Below are 21,598 nucleotides of genomic sequence, written 5' to 3'. Positions count from 1 at the left end.
TGATACATTGGCGTTCTTATCATTGATTATTACGGTAAGCCTTCCTTTTCCAGGGCAGGGGAACTGCAGAGTCAACAGCTGCATGACAGCTCAGTGTACCCCCTTGCTGCTTGCACCCAGGGCGGACTGCACCCTCTGCTCCAACCTTGGTACGCCACTAGTATGCTCATCTCGTGGCTCTTGATGGCCTTTGGTGACATCCTCACGCAGATGCTACAGTGGGTACATCACAATTCTTGTCCAGGCATTTGTACACAATGGTCAGTTATGTATAACTTTTGGCTACAGTCTTAGCACCGGGAAGTCACTGGCCTTCTCTGCTATCATCAGAAAAACTGACAGTGCAAAACCAAAAACAAAGGAATTTTGAAAAGGCTGATAGCCTGAGGAGAAAAACAGGTTCTCAGTTGGGAACATTTGTCAGAGAGCTTAGCAACAATAGGGCCTGCTGACAGGAATACTGAAAAACAAAGAAACCTTTGAAAGCCATGAAAAATTTGAGTGAGATGCTAAAATTAAAAAAAATAGCAAGACACACTTTTTACCCAAAACAAAGAAAGCTGCTCCAGAAAGACTACATAGTATCTAACTTCAGTGGTCAATGGTAATACACATCTGTTACTCTGAGTGGAAAATAAAGAAGTGAGGTACACTGCATAGCCATGGAAACTGCACCACACACGCAGAGGACCCTCAGGGGTTTCTGTCAGTGTGATTTGGTGATTCACCTTATGCTTAGGGAAAAGAAAAAGCCTTTGGGGTAAATATTCAGCCGCCAACATTATCCCCAGATATTCAATGCCAGGCCATGTCCGGGTGCTGACATTCAATATCAGGACATATGTGGCTGACTAACACTTATGCAGTTAAGTGCAGTATTCAGTACTTAACTATATAAGGTAAACCACATAAAGACAGAACTGTGTTTTATGTGGTTCTATTCATGTGGTTAAGCGCTGCCTCTGCCCCCAGTCAGCACACAAATTATTCGGTTTTGGCTTAGGCTAAATAATCAGTTAAGTGCTGCAGAATATCCACAATTACCCCTGGTCAAGTGATTTAAATGGCTAGGAGCCTGACAGTTTAAACTATTTTGAATATCGACCCCTTTATTTCTGCCACAAGGATGGATTAGGGATTTTTAAAATAAAACAAAATTAAACACTCTAGTGGGTGGAAAAATCCTGTTCCATATTTACTTCCAGTAAACAGTAGGACTGTGTGCAGGTCAGACTGAACATCTCGAGCTGAACCAAATAACGGCTAGCAAAGGTCAACTGATCCCCACTGGAGTTGCCTGCAGCCGCTCCATGGGTTAAGGTCCTGTTCCTCCTGATTCATTAGGAGAAGGAGAAACTCCATTCTTGGAAAGGTTAACAGCACTGCTACAGAGTCTTATTATGCCCAGTTGCCCAAACATTTAAACTGCACTATCTAAATGGGAATTATTACTTCTCTAACAGCCACATACTGAACACAAGGGGACTGAAGTAGCAAGAGGGATGTAAAGCAATTTGAAATAATTTGTATTTTTTTCCAGAAGAAACCCAAGCATCAGTTAAAGAAAGCATACAGCAAAGAGAACCAAAATTCTGACAGTGGTGTCTACCATTCTTGGGAAATATTTTTGCTGCAAGACTCCATGTGAACCATGTGTGGCTTGTTTAAAAGCAACTTTCATGCTGGTAGAACCGGAGGAAGGAATTTGACTGCATTTTGTTGCCCTGCTTTGCAAAATGCTGTTTTTATGAACCAATGCCTTCCAGTGCTGGCAGGATTCACAAACTCACACTCTGAGAAAACCTAATTCTCTATGATGTTGTACTGAGACATTTCTGTCATTTATAAGCACTGACATAATTACAAATGCAGAACTGAAATCAGGAATTTTGTGGGTGCACAAATCAGAACCCTAATGGAGCACCAAAGTTATTTCTTGTTGAAATAGCAAAAAAATGGCATTATAAAATTTAGGCCTGCTATTCAACTGGCAGTAAAGCAAAGATACTTATCTGTAGCAGGTATTTTCCAAGGACAGCGGGCCATACATTTTCACAAGTGGATGACGTGTCCTGTGTTGCCCGTTCGGTGCTTGAAAAAAGCTTTGTATATCTTTAAGAGCGCTTGCCACACTCCCATCATGCATGCACGAGTGCATTCCCACTTGCCATGAGAGCTCGAGACCACTAGTATCATAAAAGAGCATAGAAGGGGTCACGTGATGCTGTGAGCGGTGGTGGTCGCATTTTAGATTGCTGCGAGGGAACTCTCTCCCCCCACAGATCCTTTGGCAGTAACAGCAACAAATTTTACTCTACCTTAGAAATTGCAAGAATATATGGACACATTTTTAGCCAAATCGCCACTTCTGATGGCAGCTAAACCGCCAAGGAGAGGACAAGACCAAGCCAAACAGAGAGAGGACAAAATGGCACCCTCCCCTCCACCATCAGCAGCCCATGTGGATTTCATACCCAAACTTACAGCGGCGGTCGTTAAAGCACTGGAGCCAAGATTCAGGTAATTATCTGAGCAAATAGTGGGTACTGCGCAAAGCACTGCTGAATTGTCGCGTAGAACCGGGAAGCTACAGTATCACGTCTCTGACTCAGATCTTCTTCAGTCGCAGAGTGAACACTTGGAGCATCTTGAAGCGTTAGCACGCGCTCAACAAGAAAAGCTAGAGGAGCTGGAAAACAGGGCACGGAGGGAAAATCTCCGTTTTGTGGGCTTTCCAGAATCGTTGTCGAAGTCAGCCTTGCCCGCCATGCTGGAGACATGGTTATTGGCGCATTACCCTACAGTGGAACACCAAGGCAAGATTCATCTGGATAGAGTACACCGGGTGGGCCCACCACGCACCAATTCTGATAAACCTAGAGTAATCATTGTGAAATTTCACAGATATACTCAGAAGGCTCAAATTTTACACCTCTAGAAGAGCAAGATGGAGGATGTGCAATTTGAGGGCAGATCTATAAGAATCTTTCAGGACTACTCACCGGCTCTCTCTCCAGGGCCTCCAAGAGACTGGGCTGGGCTCGGAGCAAGGCTGCCCCCCCCCCCCCCCCCCGAGGTTTGGGCAGGAGATTTCAACCAAGTCCTTGATCCTAAAATGGATCATTCAGGAAGTCGGGCTGGGGCAGGGATGGGAGGGAATAGGGGATTGTCCCCCATGTGCAGAGCACTGAATTTGGTAGATGCATGGCGCCTTCTTAACCCGTCAGTACGAGATTATACTCATCAATCTAAAGCACATCAATCTTGGTCCCGTATTGATTATATCCTTTGTCTCAGGCCTGGGTTTTTTTTAAGTGTAGCGAGCAGATATAGGTCCCTTGGAAGTCTCAGACCATTCATTAATTTGGTTAGATATGGCTTTTGCAAACCTGGGAGAGCAGGGCTACTTATCAGGATAAGACTTTTTCTGCATATCTTAGAGAACAATGGGGTCTATATATTGCAAATAACAGACTCGTGTGAATCCACGATTATACTCTGGGAAGCTTACAAAGCAGTTTTACGAGGTGGGGTAATAGCCTTCATGTGTGCTCGGGCTAAGCGGCTTTCAGCGGGTATTCTGCGATTGGAGCGTGAATATACAGTGGTGGAAATAAGTATTTGATCCCTTGCTGATTTTGTAAGTTTGCCCACTGACAAAGACATGAGCAGCCCATAATTGAAGGGTAGGTTATTGGTAACAGTGAGAGATAGCACATCACAAATTAAATCCGGAAAATCACATTGTGGAAAGTATATGAATTTATTTGCATTCTGCAGAGGGAAATAAGTATTTGATCCCCCACCAACCAGTAAGAGATCTGGCCCCTACAGACCAGGTAGATGCTCCAAATCAACTCGTTACCTGCATGACAGACAGCTGTCGGCAATGGTCACCTGTATGAAAGACACCTGTCCACAGACTCAGTGAATCAGTCAGACTCTAACCTCTACAAAATGGCCAAGAGCAAGGAGCTGTCTAAGGATGTCAGGGACAAGATCATACACCTGCACAAGGCTGGAATGGGCTACAAAACCATCAGTAAGACGCTGGGCGAGAAGGAGACAACTGTTGGTGCCATAGTAAGAAAATGGAAGAAGTACAAAATGACTGTCAATCGACAAAGATCTGGGGCTCCACGCAAAATCTCACCTCGTGGGGTATCCTTGATCATGAGGAAGGTTAGAAATCAGCCTACAACTACAAGGGGGGAACTTGTCAATGATCTCAAGGCAGCTGGGACCACTGTCACCACGAAAACCATTGGTAACACATTACGACATAACGGATTGCAATCCTGCAGTGCCCGCAAGGTCCCCCTGCTCCGGAAGGCACATGTGACGGCCCGTCTGAAGTTTGCCAGTGAACACCTGGATGATGCCGAGAGTGATTGGGAGAAGGTGCTGTGGTCAGATGAGACATGAACTCAACTCGCCGTGTTTGGAGGAAGAGAAATGCTGCCTATGACCCAAAGAACACCGTCCCCACTGTCAAGCATGGAGGTGGAAATGTTATGTTTTGGGGGTGTTTCTCTGCTAAGGGCACAGGACTACTTCACAAGATGATGATGAGCACTAATTTCACTTAGGTGAACCCTTATACAGAGTTGGTCTTGAGATCTGACTCAGAGGTACAGAAGGTATTCAAGCAGGGTCTGTGCAGGACATGAAAGTGCCCTCACACTAGACAGCAAAAATCCTCCACTTGAAAAAGTAACACCTCTTTGTGCAATCTTTCCTGGAAGCCAGCAAGACCTGGGAGGCAGCCTTAGGCACATGCAAGGAAGCAAATTCTAAGATCTCAACATCCAAGCCAAGAGGGCCAGAGACTGGAGATTGGGATGTAGAAGAGATCCCTCGTTCTGTGTGATAAGGGTCGTAAAGCACTCTCCAAGGTTCTTTAGAGGATAACTCCAGAAGAAGAGAGAACCAGATCTGCTTGGGCCATTATGGGGCAATTAAGTTTCAGCAAAGTTTCAGCAAAGTCTTCCCTACAAGAGGTATGGAAGGATACGCATACAGGAGATTGCTCCCCCAGTGAAAGAGGAAAGCATCCAATGCTAGACTGTCATGGGCCTGGAACCTGGAACAGTACTGGGGTACTTTGTGATTGTACTAAATGGCAAAGAGATCCACCGAGCAGGTGCCCTACACTCGGAAAATCTCACAGGCAACGCCCATGCTGAGAGACCACTCGTGTGGTTGCATAACCCTGCTCAGTCTGTCAGCCAGGCTGTTGGATTTGCCTGCCAGTGGCCTTGAGAAGCATGCCATGCTGGAGTACCCATTGCCATATCCAGACGGCATCCTGACACAGAGGGTGTGATCCGGTGCCTGGTGTAATACATTGCAACCTGATTGTCTGTTTGAATGAATAAAATTTAGTTGATTGGCTGGTCTCTGAAAGACTTTAGAGTGTTCCAGATTGCCCATAGCTCCAGAAGGTTTATGTGAAGATCTGCCTCTGGGTTGACCAGGCACCTTGAGTTTGAAGCCTGTCTAAATGAGATCTCTAACCCAGGTGGGATGCATCTACTGTCAGCACCTTTCGGGGCTGAGGAATTTGAAATGGAAGTCCCAGAGTCAAATTGGCATGAATTGCCCACCAGAGCAGAGAATGAACCAGTTGTGGTGTCACTCAGATGACATCCACTAGGTTCCCTGTGGCCTGGCACCACTAGAAAGCTAGGGTCCACTGGGCAGTTCTCATGCGAAGATGTGCCGTGGATGCCATGTGGCCTAACAACCTCAACATTTGCGAAGCTGTGACCTGCTAACAGGCTCGAACTTGAGTGGCAAGAGCAACCAGAGTGTCTGCCCTCAGTACAGGGAGGAAAGCTCACACCCACTGCATATCTAGCAGGGCTCCAATAAACTCCAATTCCTGAACAGGAAGCAGATGGGACGGGGTAATTTAAAACAAACTCCTGAGCCCATCCCTCGTCGTGCTCTTCACCAGCCAATTATCCAGACAGTGGAACACATGGACTCCCAGTCTGCGAAGTGATGCTGCGACTACTGCAAGACATTTGGTAAAGAACCTGGGAGCCAACTCAAGGCCAAAAGTCATCACACAATACTGGAAGTGATGTGCCCCGAGCTAAAACTGAGAATACATCCCGTGACCTGGAAGTATCAGGATATGCATGTAAGCATCCTTCAAGTCCAGAGAGCATAGCCAATCTTTTTCCTGTTTCCTGAATCATGGGGAGAAGGATGCCCAGAAGCAAAAGGGGTGCTCAGAGAGGACAAGGCCATTGCGGAGAAACTGAATTAATTCTTTGCTTTTGTCTTTATGGAAGATGGTGTAAGAGATCTGCCTGTACTAGAAATAATTTTCAAGGGTGATGATGCGGAGGAACTGAAAGAAATCTTGGTGAACCTGGAAAATGTACTGAGCCAAACAGACAAATTAAAGAGTAGTAAATCACCTGGACTGGATGGCATATATCCAAGGGTACTCAAAGAACTCAAGCATGAAATTGCTGATCTGCTGTCAGTAATGTGTAACCTGTGGTTAAAATTGTTGATAGTACCTTAAGATTGGAGGGTGGCCAATGTGACACTGATTTTTAAAAAGGGTTCTAGGAGTGATCTGGAAAATTATAGACTGGTAAGCCTGACTTTGGTGCCAGGCAAAATAGTGGAAACTATTATAAAGAATAAAATTACAGAGCATATAGACAAACATGGTTTAATGAGACAGAGTCAGCATGGGTTCAGCCAAGGGAAGTCTTGCCTCACCAATTTACTTCATTTCTTTGAAGGCATGAATAAACATGCGGATAAAGGTGAGCCAGTTAATGTAGTGTATCTAGATTTTCAGAAGTCTTTTGATAAAGTTCCTCATGAGAGACTCCTGAGAAAATTAAAGAGTCATGGGATAGGCGTCAAGGTTCTGGTGTGAATTAGGAATTGGTTATTGGACAGAAAACAGAGGGCAGCGTAAAATGGTCATTTCTCTCAATGGAGGAGGGTGAACAGTGGAGTACCACAGGGATCTGTACTGGGACTGGTGCTATATAACATATTACACCTGCTTGACACGTTTGGAGTGGGCGGTCATGTTTTGCACTGGATTAAGGGTTTCCTGACGTCACGATCTTACCAGGTCAAAGTGAAGTCAACCATTTCCGCTCCTTGGAGAGCCTCCTGTGGGGTGCCTCAAGGCTCGCCCCTGTTGCCTACATTGTTTAATGTCATGCTGATCCCACTTGCTACTGCCCTATGCAATCTTGGTTTAAACCCATTCATTTATGCGGATGACGTCACCATCTACATACCTTTTTGTAACACGGTAGCTGAAATTTCGGATCTCATTGCTGCAAGTTTTTCTACTATGGAACTTTGGGCAAAGGTGTTTTGGTTCAAGTTAAATAAGGATAAAACTCAGTGCCTTATTCTCCACTCCCCTTATTTTACACTTCCGACAGATACCCTCGTAGTGAAAGACTACGTTCTCCCTATTTCTGGTAGTCTCAAGCTCCTTGGGGTGAATTTGGACAAGCATTTGCATTTGGATTATCATGTACGTCTCGTCACAAAAAGAATGTTCCATGCAATGTGGAGACTTCGGTAGATAAGATACTGCCTAACCAGAGAACTGTTCCGTACCCTTGTTCATTGGTTAGTGCTGTCTCACCTAGACTACTGCAGCAGGATCTACGCAGGTTGCCACGAATATCGTTTGAAAAAGTTCCAGACCACTGAAAACACAGCGGCAAGATTAATCCTGGGAAAACCTCGTTTTGAACATGCTCAACCGCTGCATTTCATTCTCCACTGGTTGCCTGTGAAGGAACGAATCTCTTTTAAAATCTGCTCCTTCACTCATAAAATCATTTACGGGCAAGCTCCAGAGTATATGCTTGGTCTTATTGACCTCCCGCCCAGAAACGCAGTAGCTACCTCGCGTTCTTATCTCAACCTGCACTTCCCAAGTTGTAAAGGCGCCAGATACAAATCGATCTTCTCTTCGTCTTTCCATTATTCCAGTGCTAAGAATTGGAATGCTTTGCCAAAATACTTAAAAATGCAAATGGATCACCAACTGTTCAAGAAGCTGCTGAAAACTCACCTATTTGGATTAACCTACTCCCCCCCATAGTCTTACCGAATGATATGCCCTTTCCATGCTTCCTGTCTCTTACCACAACTCTTCTGTACTGTATTGTAATTTTTATTAATCCTATGTAAGCCACATTGTGCCTGCATGTGTGGGAAAATGTGGGATAGAAATGTACTATAAATAAATATAAATTTATAAATGATATGGAAAGCAAAACGATAAGTGAGTTGATCAAATTTGCAGATGAAACAAAACTATTCAAGGTTGTTAAAACATGTGCAGACTGTGAAATATTGCAGGAAGACCTTAGGAAATTGGAAGACTGGGCATCCAAATGAAAAATGAAATTTAATGTGGACAAATGCAAGGTGATGCACATTGGAAAGAATAATCTGAATCATAGGTACCTGATGCTAGGGTCCACCTTGTGAGTCAACAATTAAGAAAAAGATCTGGGTGTCATTGTAGAGAACACACATGTGAAAATGCCAGACTCTCAAGAACTGGTTGATATTGTGAAGGTTGAGGATAGGGTGAAAGGCTCACCCTTTTCGGGGCACTAGAAAATAAATGGAATATCACCCTGCATGTGCCTCAAGAGGCAGAACTGGGACCACTGCCCCCAGATCCAACAGGGAATGTAGCGTTGCCTCAACTGTCACCCTTTTTGAGTTGGTAGCACAGCAGGACTCCAAAAATGCATCGAACTCTAGCTTGTATTTGTCTCTGATAATATTCATAACCCATTGGTCTGAAGTGATCTTGACCCACTCTTCGTAGAAGAGAGTCAGTAGACCCTGAATCCTGTGCAACGAAGAGTGGACTGGTGCCCCATCTTTGGGAGGAGCGCCCTGCACCTCCCAGATGTGTTGAAGCCATGGGGCATTTATCCCCACAAAAGGAAGAAAGCTGCTGAAACTGGGGGCACTGAAAGGTGGTCCCAGCTTGAACCGGATGGTAACAGCGTACCTCTCTCAGATGAGGTCGTGCAGACCTGGCCCTCGGTGCAGATTTCAGTTTGTTTTCCAGAAGACATTGACCCTTGGCGTCCCCCAAATCTTTCACAATCTTGTCCAAATCTTAACCAAAGAAGAGCTTGCCCCAAAAGGGCAACTGAGTGAGCCACTTGGATACCAAATCCACTGCCCAATGGCACAGCCACACAACCAACAAGAAGAAACAGTGAACGCCATCTGTTTGGCTAAAGTCCGGACTAGGTCATAAAGAGTCAGCTAGATAAGCCAAACTGGACTCCATGAGGGTACAATGGACCTCAGCTCAGGACCTGAATCAGGATCCTGCTCCAGAATCTGAGTAAGCCAATTAAGGCACGCCCTGACCGTGTACGAGCTACAAATTGAAGCCTGGAGATCCAGCACAGATACCTCAAAGGTACACCTGAGAGAAGCCTCTAGGAGTTGGTCCTGCAAGTCCTTAAGCGCTATTCCAACTTCCACTGGCAGTGTAATCTTCTTGGTAACCGCCATGACCAGAGTGTCAACAGTAGGAAGGACAAACTTGTCCACCTGGTCTGCAGAGATATCGGGAAGAACCACTAAAAGGCTCAGAAACAGCCATCAGCTGACTGGCAGGAGCCGCGTCAGAAACAGCAGGAAAAATGGCACCCGTACCCAAACCTACAGCGCGGGAAATGGCGGAACCGCACCACCTGGCAAGGAATCCAAGCAGCCCGCTTAACAATCCTGCTGCAGATCTTCTTTTTTCGCAGTAGAAACACCGCTTGGCCGAATCTGCCGCCATAGCCCCTGACATGCACACTGCGGGAAACCAACACAAGATTGAAGGCCCTCACCAAATCCACACGTTCCGGGCACAGAAGCCTCCCAGTGACAGGCGCGCAGGAAAACAAGGCACCCCGCTGGGAAAAAATCACAGCAATAAAGGCTGTGCATCCCATTCCTGTTCTATTTTTGTTTGTTTGTTTTAATTAGCTGCACAGCTACTTTTTTTTTTTTTTTTCAATGGTGAGGAATGTTACAGCTAGCAGCAAAACTGGGAGGCAAGGGGACACAGGGTGAAGCAGGGACCCAAGAGAGGTATGTCTCTAAAGATGACACCAAGCAGCCAGTCACCCCCAGACTCAACTGGCCAAATTAGCCCAGAAGTAGCCCCAAAACAAGAATTCAGGAGCTGGTGAGAAGTCGTCCACCACTTGTTGGAGATAGAGATATACTGGCTAATGGAGGGGCTGGTCATCCAGTATCACTAACTTCAGCTTGTAATCTCTATCTCCACCTGCTGGTAGACGGATGTAACCTACCAGTGAATGGATTCTTTGCTGCCTGCGCTAAGGAATTAGTGGTTAGTCCCGAACAGGCAAGGAGCCATTTGTGGCCTGTCAAATCGCTTTGAATAGCAACCCCTATGGATCCAGTTTTATTAATATAAAAGCTGCACCTTCTTCAAGGGCATCTGAGTTTCTCCCAAGGAAAGGAGACAATTATGTCTGAACTGAACATGAACTGAAGCACCTTCCCCATACTGAGGGTGATTACCTAGTCCATGGACTTGTAAAGGACATGGACACTTTTAGCATATGGATTTTACACTATTCACATGAGTGTTTTCTCTTTGAAAATCAATGCAAAAGAAGCATGTAAATGTGCTCCTGCCTTTTATACTGTCTTATTTGTGAGGGCGGCTAAGAGAGGTAAATTAGTGCATGTAGTTGTGAAAATGTCATGTGCACACACTAGTTACTCCCTCAACCTAATTATACCCTAGAAATGCCTCCTCCCAGTCTCAATGAAAATACACATGCTATAGAAGGCCACATGTACTTTAACCCAAGCTGGTAAAGCGAAGATATATACCTGCAGCAGGTATTCTCCAAGGACAGCAGGCTGATTGTTCTCACATGTGGGTCGACATCCGCGTCGTCCCGGGAATCGGACGGCATTTTGCAAGCAAATTATAAAATAGTTTTGACAGTCTTCTGGCGCGCGTGCAGCGCGCACCGCACATGCACGGACTGATTTCCCACCCATCGCACGAGTGTGCCTCTCAGTTAAATCAAAAAGCATAACAAACTAGTAACAACTCCAAAGGAGAGGAGGGCGGGTTTGTGAGAACAATAAGCCTGCTGTCCTCGGAGAATACCTGCTACAGGTATGTATCTTCTCCGAGGACAAGCAGGCTGCTTGTTCTCACATGTGGGGTATCCCTAGCAACCAGACTCACTCAAAACAATGAACATTGGTCAATTGGACCTCGCAACGGCGAGGACATAACATAGATTGACCTGAAAGCATAAACCACTAACTGAGAGTGCAGCCTGGAACAGAACAAAAATGGGTCTGGGGGGGTGGGGGTGGGTGGAGTTGGATTCTAAACCCCGAACAAATTCTGCAGCACTGACTGCCCAAACTGACTGTCGTGCCGGGTATCCTGCTGGAGGCAGTAGTGAGATGTGAATGTGTGGACTAATGACCACGTTGCAGCCTTGCAAATCTCCTCAATGGAGGCTGACTTTAAGTGAGCCAATTACGCAGTCATGGCTCTAACATTGTGAGCCATGACAAGGCCCTCCAGAGTCAGCCCAGCTTGGGCGTAAGTTAAGGAAATGCAATCTGCTAGCCAATTTGAAATTGTGCGTTTCCCGATGGCGACTCCCCTCCTGTTGGGATCAAAAGAAACAAACAACTGGGCGGACTGTCTAAAGGGCTTTGTCCGCTCCACGTAAAAGGCAATGCTCCAGGGGCGTAGCCAGACAAAAGATTTTGGGTGGGCCTAGGCAAGAATTGGGTGGGCACCAAGTGTTCTCTCCCCTCCCCCCCCCCAAAAAAATATATCTCAGCTGGCAGGAAAATGCTTCTTTCCACCTTGGCAGTTTGCAGCAGGCATGCGCTGAAAACTGAGCATACATAGGTGCCGGTATCATGGAGTGTAGCATTTTCGTTACCATCATGGGGAAGTCTTCAGCTAGTGGAGCTTGAAATCCCCACCAGCTACTGCAAAACCTGTGCTACTGTTGGGTGGGCCTGAGCTCTAAGTGGGTGGGCCCAAGCCCACCCAGGCCCACTTGTGGCTGCGCCACTGCAATGCTCTCTTGTAGTCCAAGGTGTGCAAACTGCTTTCGCCAGGGTGGGTATGAGGACAGGGAAAGAATGTTGGCAAGACAATTGACTGGTTAAGATGGAACTCCGACACCATCTTTGACAGGAACTTAGGGTGCGTGCAGAGGACTACTCTGTTGTGATGAAATTTGATATAAGGTGCATGCACTACCAAGGCCTGAAGTTCACTGACCCTATGAGCTGAAGTAACAGCCACCAAGAAAATGACCTTTCAGGTCAAGTACTTCAGATGGCAGGAATTCAGTGGCTCAAAAGCTGCTTTCATCAGCTGGGAGAGAACGACATTGAGATCCCATGACACTGGTGAAGGTTTGACAGGGGGCTTCGACAAAAGCAAACCTCTCATGAAGCGAACAACTAAAGGCTGTCCAGAGATAGGCTTACCCTCTACATGGCGATGATAAGCACTAATCGCACTAAGATAAACCCTTACTGAGTTGGTTTTGAGACCAGGCTCTGATAAGTGTAGAAGGTATTCAAGTAGGGTCCGTGTAGGACAAGAAAGAGGATCTAGGGCCTGCTGTCACACCAGACAGCAAACCTCCTCCATTTGAAAAGTAACACTTCTTCGTGGAATCTTTTCTGGAAGCAAGCAAGACTCAGGAGACATCCTCTGAAAGACCCAAGGAGGCGAATTCTAAGCTCTCAACATCCAGGCTGTGAGAGCAAGAGACTAGAGGTTGGGATGTAGAAGCGACCCCTCGTTCTGAGTGATGAGGGTTGGAAAATAGTCCAATCTCCACGGTTCTTCGGAGTACAACTCCAGAAGAAGAGGGAACCAGATCTGATGCGGCCAGAAGGGTGCAATCAGGATCATGGTTCCGCAGTCTTGCTTGAGTTTCAGCAAAGTCTTCCCTACTAGAGGTATGGGAGGATACGCACACAGAAGACCTGTCCCCCAATGTAGGAGAAAGGCATCTGACTCTAGTCTGTCGTGGGCCTGAAGCCTGGAACAGAACTGAGGGACCTTGTGATTGATCTATGTGGCAAAAAGATCCACCGAGGGGGTTCTCCACGCTCGGAAGATCTTGCAGACTACGCCCATGTTCAGCGACCACTCGTGAGGTTGCAAAATCCTGCTGAACCTGTCGGCCAGACTGTTGTTTATGCCTGCCAGATAAGTGGCTTGGAGAAACATATCGTGATGACAAGCCCAAAGCCACATCTGGACGGCTTCCTGCCACAGAGGGCGAGATCCGGTGCCCCCCTGCTTGTTGGTGTAAAACATGGCAACCTGATTGTCCGTCTGAATTAAGATCACTTGGTAGGCCAGCCGATAGCTGAAAGCCTTTAGAGCGTTCCAGATTGCTCTTAATTCCAGGAGGTTGATCTGCAGACCTTTTTCCTGAAAGGACCAGGCTCCCTGAGTGTGGAGCCCATCTACATGAGCTCCCCACCCCAGGAGACATGCATCCGTTGTCAGCACATTTTGTTGCTGAGAAACTTGGAATGGCCGCCCCATGGTCAAATTGAATTGAATCGTCCACCACTGAAGAGAACTCCGAAAGTCGGTGGACAGTTGGATTACATCCTCTAGATCTCCCGCAGCTTGAAACCACTGGGAAGCTAGGGTCCATTGAGCTGATCTCATATGTAGATGTGCCATGGGCGTTACATGAACTGTGGAGGCCATGTGCCCCAGAAGTCTCAACATCTGCCGAGCCGTGACCTGGTGAGACGCTCGAACCATGGACACCAGGGACAGAAGGTTGTCCACCCCTGCTGAAAAGCAGGAGTGTACCTACGCCTAGCATAGGAATAGAGAGCACTCCTATTCCCTCCAAAAAACCTCCTAGATGAGGAGGTAGTAGCAGAAGACACCTGGTGGGAGAGAGAATCCATAGCATCATTGTGCTTCTTGAGCTGGTCAACCAGATCCTCTACTTTCTCACCAAAAATGTTATCCCTCCAGCAAGGAGAATCCGCCATCCACTGCTGGACCGAGTGATCCAGGTCAGAGACACGCAGCCATGAGAGTCTGCACATCACTATACGTTGGGCAGCGATCCTGGATGCTACATCAAAAGAGTCGAACGTACCCCTGGCCAGGAATTTTCGACACACCTTCTGCTGCCTGACCACCTGGCAAAAAGGCTTGGCCTGCTCCGGAGGGAGTGCATCAACCAAGCTAGACAGTTTTGGCAGCAAGCATAGAGGCCTGATATGCAGTGGCGTAGCAAGGGGAGGGGTGGTTCGCCCCGGGTGCACGCCGCTGGGGGGTGTCGGCTCCGCGCTGGTGCACTGCCCTCTCTGCCCCGGAACAGGTTACTTCCTGTTCCGGGACAGAGAGAGCAGTGAACCAGCGCGGAGCCAACACACCCCAGCAACATGCAGTTGAGGCAGATCGGCCCTCCCGTCCATCCCTCGCCGCAGGTGTGCGCTCCGGGGGGGGTGCGCTCCAGCGGGAGGAGGGTGCGCCGTGCTGCACCCGGGGGGGTGCGCAGCAGCGACCCGCCCCGGGTGTCAGCTCCCCTCGCTACGGCTCTGCTGATATGCCTTCCTCCCAAAAGAGTCCAAGGTTCTAGATTCTCTGCCTGGTGGCGCCGAGGCATAGTCCCTAGTACTCTTGGCTCTTTTGAGAGCGGAGTCCACCACCATGGAATTGTGAGGTAGCTGAGACCTCATCAATCCAGGCTCCCCGTGGATCCGATATTGGGATTCAGTCTTTTTTGGGATCACGGGATTAGACAGAGGGAATGACCAGTTTCGCATAAGGACTTCCTTCAGTACATTATGCAAAGGAGCCATTGCAGCCTCTCTAGGCGGAGAAGGATAGTCCAGGATCTCGAGCATCTCAGCCCTGGGTTCATCCTCAACCTCCATAGGGAAGGGAATAGCTGCTGCCATTTCCAGGACAAAAGAGGTGAAGGATAGACTCTACAGTGGAGAAAGTCTCCTTTCTAGTAGAGGGGAAGGTTCAGCAGGAATCCCATAGGACTCATCAGAAGAAAAGTACCTGGGATCCTCCTCTTCCTCCCACGAACGCTCATCTTCAGTATCGGACAAGACATCCCTCAGAGCAGTCTGAAACTGAGCCTGCCTCGACGCCGAGAAACGATGGCCTCGATGGAGGTGCCGACGCCCACCTGGACTCTGATGAAGCTTCCTCCACAGACGTCGAAGGGGAGTTGACCTAGGTGGCAGCCGACACCGATGCCGCAGGCGGCACCGAGGTCAGGGACCTCACCACAGGCGAAGGGCCAGATGCTGCTGCAGCAGACGGTACAGAAGGTGCAAGCACCCCCGACACCGAAGCAGACTGGTGCAGCAATCCTTCCAGAAGCTGTGGAAGCAGGGCCCCGATGCGCTCGTTGATAGCCGCTGTCAGACAAGGCTGCGGGGTCGGTACAGGTGCCAGTGGCAGAATCTGTCGAGGCTCGGGAACAGGTACCAGGCTGCCAGAAGACCGACGCACCAGCACCTCCTGAATAGTGGGGGAGCGATCCTCTTGATGCCGACTCCCTCGACGCCCCGGAGCTCCCGGCACTGTGTGTCAAAGGAGAACGATGACGGTGCTTCTTCGCCTTCACTCAACGCCCGTCATCGAGACTCCTCGGTACCGATGAGGACGTGGAATCCTTACGCCTCCTCAGGACCGGGTCCAATGAAGGTTGGTCCCGGGGGGGCCTGCATAACAGAAGGCCTTGAGGCAGGTGGAGACCCACTTGATGCCTCACTGCTCCCTGCGTGAATAGGTCTTTCAGCAGGCATTACCTCTGCTCCCGGCATCAATGCTTCCCGCGAAGTCGATGTCGACGTCAAAGGACCAGACCGAGCCCCAAAAAAGCTTTTCTCGCTGGGCTTCTCGAGACGCTTGGGTCCGTTTCTTCATACAACGACACAGACTACAAGCGGCTGGGCTATGGTCAGGCCCAAGGGACTGGATACACCAGGCGTGGGTATCGGTACCTGATATGGTCCGGTTGCACCAAGTACAACGTTTCAAGCCTCTGGGTGTCTTCGATGAAATGGAAGGAAAAATGGCTTCAGCGAAATCAAAAGATGCGATTGTGCCTGTTAAAAGAAAAAAGGGCACAAAAGAAGGGAACAGTCGGCTGCGTCGATAAACAAAGGAAACTTTAAAAGGGGACAAAAAAATAAAGGAAACTATGGGTTCCTTTTGTTTTGTTTTTTAATGGTGAATTGTTAAAAGAAAAATAAGGCAAAAAAGCCACGAAACAGACGAAGACTCTTCCCGGGCCTAAGAGGAGCGCAGAAAAAAACTCTACCGCACCTCAACACGGAGAAAAGAAAACTGAGAGGCACGCTCGCGCAACGGGCAGGAAATCAGTCTGCACACACGCACCAGAAGACTCTGGCAAAACGTTTTTATATTTTGCTTCCAAAATGCTGTCCAATTCCTGGGCCAATGCAGATGTCGACCCACATGTGGTAACAAGCAGCCTGCTTGTCCTCTGAGAAATAGCTATTTATCCAAGTACATGCCCTTGAAAATTGTATTTATTAACAAACAAAGTAGAGCTCAACTGCACTCTGCTCTGTATCCATGTGATGTTCATTTTGTGTTATGTCAGTGAGATGTGGCAATGCTGCTGTGTGCTGAATTAACAACATCTGAAATAAACTACATTCTGGTTAGCCAAGGAAAATCTCAATAAAAAATATGTTTTGTCCTGGTAAGGACCCCTTTCTGCACCCTCCCCGACAAAAGAATGGCACAGTTATAATCCCTAGACTTTTTGGCAGGTAATAAAAAGTTAAATAAGCCAAGGGGATAATACATCTCTTTATTTAACACACATCTGACAAGATTTTCAGTCTAACATTTTAAAAGGTCAAATAGATCAAGCTAGAACTTTCAAAATCATCTTCCAGTAAATGGCCAAATTTTTTTTACCTGAGCGTAATTTTGTTTAAGTGCACCCTCCAGGATCAGAAACATAAAAACTGGCTATTTAAATTGAATAGAGAATCCCAAGGCTTTGTGTGCCACAGAAGTGTCATTAATTACCTGTTTGCATGGAAATACTGAACTTTCTAAAGCAATGGAAGAGCAGGCACACAGCAGATGGCGCAGTTGCTCATCAAAAGTATTTCAACAGGCAATTCCTCTACTTGCTATCCTTGGACCAATAAGATATGCTTTTGTCTTTCATCCTTACTGTTCTGTGTTAACCCTTAAGGGCTCTGCCTCTGAGTGTGTATCACTGCCAGTTCTGTAGAAACAAACACCTGAGTGACACTCAGGCCTTCACTGATTGCCAAGCCATGGTTTCAGTACCTGTTTATGGACTGGCATGGATGTGATCCATGGCCTCTCACAGCTGCGTGTGTTCTGGATGAAGGATAAGGAGGAGGGTTTCCTCTGGGTACGTTCTTCCCGTTTCTTTTCGGTCCGTTCTCTCTCTTCCTCCCTTTTTCGCAGGCTAGCCTAAAGGAACACAACCTTACATTTTTGTAATGGACAATAATACTCCTCTCTGACAAATTTCCCAAAACCATTAGCCAAAAGGAATGGAGGATCCTCACACCGCCACCATATTTGTTGCCTCCTCTATCCCTGCCCCTCTTCTTAAGACTAGTGCTACATTTACACACATTCTGCTTGAGGGAAGCAGACAAATACTTAGCAAAATAAGACTGGACTGCCACCATTCTGATGTTATGTAATGTAACATGACTGCTTACATTTAACACTTTTTAATTCTGACATACATAAGCATGGAGAATTCTGAGTAAAATCTATATTCATCTGTCTGTGCTTTGGACTAGAACAGGTTGGAAAGGTTGAAGAAGAAGGGAGAATAAAAGCACGGATCACATCAAATCTGTCATACTGCAGAAAGAAGCTAAGCAAACACTTGACAGGTTGTGGCAGCAACACTGAAAATGTGATTGCACCACCAAAAGAAGAGCAGCCTAACATCTCTTCCTCTCTTTCGCTTGTGAGTTGTGACATGCAGCCGGACGGAAAGAGGAGAAGGAAGGGTCCCATAGAAGTTAGGGGAGTGGTGAGCAAACCTTTTGGGCCACCCCTTATCCCCTTCAACCAAGCAGCTGGTTGAGCATACCACCACACTCCAGTGTCTGGTGATGCACTCTCATTGCCCCCAACATTATTTTTTTTTCATTTGTTTTCCCAATTTAAAACAAAATAAATGGCAGTTTACGCCCCTCAGTACTATTTCCTTATTAGATTAAACCTGCAAAAGATTTGCAATTAAATTTATTCCTTTACTATCAAGTCTCCCTCCCCAACAGGTTCTCTCTCCTTTGCCTCCATCACTCTCTTTCTCTGACACCATGAATCTCTCACTGAATTTCTGCAGTGTGATGACTGTACCCTAATGCCATAGGCGCCCCGTATAAGAGGCTTGGGGAGGCTAAGCCTCCCCAGCCCAGCTGTGACCTTCCCCGCCTGCCTCCTCCTCCAAAGATAGTGCCGATAAGCATACCTGCCAAGACTCCCGCTGAATTCTGTCGCTGCTTGTGTTGAGCAGCGTCAGGAACAAGCACCATGCTAAGCCGCTTCTCTCCACAGCCATCATTAGAACAAAAAGAAGCGCGGGGCCGCAGCAGCCTTCAGGCATGCGCTGTCGGCTCTGCTGGTCCTCTGCCCCTGGAATGGGAAATTGACGTCAGCGGGAGCAGAGGACGGCAGAGCCGACAGCGCATGCCTGAAGGCTGCTGCGGCCCCGCGCTTCTTCTAATGATGGCTGTGGAGAGAAGCGGCTCAGAGTGGTGCTTGTTCCTGACGCTGCTCAACAAGCAGCAGCAGAAATCAGCGGGAGTCTTGGCAGGTATGCTTATCTTTTAGTGCATTTGACGTGATTGTCATTTTCTGGGTTGGATTGGTGTCAGTCTAGGAAGCATCTACATGTTGGTACTGAGTTTGGAGTTATGGTTGCTGTGGCCCAGATTGTAATTAGTTTTTGTGCATGCAGGTTGGGTTCCAATGCATCTTTTTTGCATGCAGCGTCTGTTTCTTTAAACAAAGGCAAGGTAAGGATGATATCTTCTCTTCTGGAAGCTGTTTAAAGGAGCCATGTTGCTTTGAGTTATAGATCAGGTTTTTATGGTATGCCTCCGCTCATGTCTCTCAACTAAGTTGCCATTCTGGTAATTTAAACTCTAACTTAATGTAAAGCTGTGGCTATTAATCACCAGTGACCATGCATGCTTTATGGTCTAGGTTTCTTAGCTCTTTAAGGTACAATTGGGTTAATCTTCAGCTGTTGTGGCAAGAGTTAATTTATTTTATTTATTTATTTATTACATTTGTATCCCACATTTCCCCACCTCTTTGTAGGCTCAATGTGGCTTACAATAAATCATGAATAATGGAAATATATTAGAAAATAGTAAAAAAAAAAAAAAAGCAGCATTGCCTATACAGTGGGGGAAATAAGTATTTGATCCCTTGCTGATTTTGTAAGTTTGCCCACTGACAAAGACATGAGCAGCCCATAATTGAAGGGTAGGTTATTGGTAACAGTGAGAGATAGCACATCACAAATTAAATCCGGAAAATCACATTGTGGAAAGTATATGAATTTATTTGCATTCTGCAGAGGGAAATAAGTATTTAATCCCTCTGGCAAACAAGACCTAATACTTGGTGGCAAAACCCTTGTTGGCAAGCACAGCGGTCAGACGTCTTCTGTAGTTGATGATGAGGTTTGCACACATGTCAGGAGGAATTTTGGTCCACTCCTCTTTGCAGATCATCTCTAAATCATTAAGAGTTCTGGGCTGTCGCTTGGCAACTCGCAGCTTCAGCTCCCTCCATAAGTTTTCAATGGGATTAAGGTCTGGTGACTGGCTAGGCCACTCCATGACCCTAATGTGCTTCTTCCTGAGCCACTCCTTTGTTGCCTTGGCTGTATGTTTTGGGTCATTGTCGTGCTGGAAGACCCAGCCACGACCCATTTTTAAGGCCCTGGCGGAGGGAAGGAGGTTGTCACTCAGAATTGTACGGTACATGGCCCCATCCATTCTCCCATTGATGCGGTGAAGTAGTCCTGTGCCCTTAGCAGAGAAACACCCCCAAAACATAACATTTCCACCTCCATGCTTGACAGTGGGGACGGTGTTCTTTGGGTCATAGGCAGCATTTCTCTTCCTCCAAACACGGCGAGTTGAGTTCATGCCAAAGAGCTCAATTTTTGTCTCATCTGACCACAGCACCTTCTCCCAATCACTCTCGGCATCATCCAGGTGTTCACTGGCAAACTTCAGACGGGCCGTCACATGTGCCTTCCGGAGCAGGGGGACCTTGCGGGCACTGCAGGATTGCAATCCGTTATGTCGTAATGTGTTACCAATGGTTTTCGTGGTGACAGTGGTCCCAGCTGCCTTGAGATCATTGACAAGTTCCCCCCTTGTAGTTGTAGGCTGATTTCTAACCTTCCTCATGATCAAGGATACCCCACGAGGTGAGATTTTGCGTGGAGCCCCAGATCTTTGTCGATTGACAGTCATTTTGTACTTCTTCCATTTTCTTACTATGGCACCAACAGTTGTCTCCTTCTCGCCCAGCGTCTTACTGATGGTTTTGTAGCCCATTCCAGCCTTGTGCAGGTGTATGATCTTGTCCCTGACATCCTTAGACAGCTCCTTGCTCTTGGCCATTTTGTAGAGGTTAGAGTCTGACTGATTCACTGAGTCTGTGGACAGGTGTCTTTCATACAGGTGACCATTGCCGACAGCTGTCTGTCATGCAGGTAACGAGTTGATTTGGAGCATCTACCTGGTCTGTAGGGGCCAGATCTCTTACTGGTTGGTGGGGGATCAAATACTTATTTCCCTCTGCAGAATGCAAATAAATTCATATACTTTCCACAATGTGATTTTCCGGATTTAATTTGTGATGTGCTATCTCTCACTGTTACCAATAACCTACCCTTCAATTATGGGCTGCTCATGTCTTTGTCAGTGGGCAAACTTACAAAATCAGCAAGGGATCAAATACTTATTTCCCCCACTGTACATGTTTTGTCTGGATAGTCAACAGCTGAATACAGACTGCTAACAGCTCTACAGATAGTCAGCAATATTCTGCCACCATCTGAATAAGACAACAAAAAGGCTAAATATCACTGGCTAAGTGGTTTAATTTAGTACAGTACAAGTCCGAAAATCCAGACTGTTTGAGGATTGGATCAGTCCGGATTTTCCAGATCCTTAGGCAGTACTTTTAAAATTCAGATTTAACAAAGAATAAAGAAGTAGTGAACTGGCAAATTTTGTCTTTCTCCTCCCTCATCCAGCTTCTCTCTCTCTCTCTTTTTTCCCCCCATCCAGTGTCCACGTTATTCTTTGACATATGATACATATCTAATATATAAATGTAATAAAAGGTATTAATTGTGACTATTTTATTTTTACTTATTTTTTTTCTGTGTGTTGTCAGACAATTATGGATGTAAGCCCCGCCCCTGGCCCCACCGCTAACCCCACCCCCTTTAGCCTC

General features: G+C 46.9%; 1 protein-coding gene across 2 annotated transcripts in view; it reads right to left on the bottom strand.

Moving 5' to 3' along the window:
- Positions 1 to 21,598, bottom strand: part of MARCHF10 (membrane associated ring-CH-type finger 10) — an 84,616-nt gene that overhangs the window by 46,620 nt on the left and 16,398 nt on the right. For both annotated transcript variants that reach the window (XM_030221024.1, XM_030221023.1), the window contains one exon: positions 17,408 to 17,557. In XM_030221024.1, the coding sequence (XP_030076884.1) occupies positions 17,408 to 17,557 (150 nt within the window). The remainder of the gene's footprint in view (positions 1 to 17,407; positions 17,558 to 21,598) is intronic.

This window comes from Microcaecilia unicolor, chromosome 12 (genome assembly GCF_901765095.1).
Source record: "Microcaecilia unicolor chromosome 12, aMicUni1.1, whole genome shotgun sequence".
In the NCBI taxonomy this organism is placed as follows: Eukaryota; Metazoa; Chordata; class Amphibia; order Gymnophiona; family Siphonopidae; genus Microcaecilia; species Microcaecilia unicolor.
This window is presented reverse-complemented; position numbering and strand designations above follow the sequence as displayed.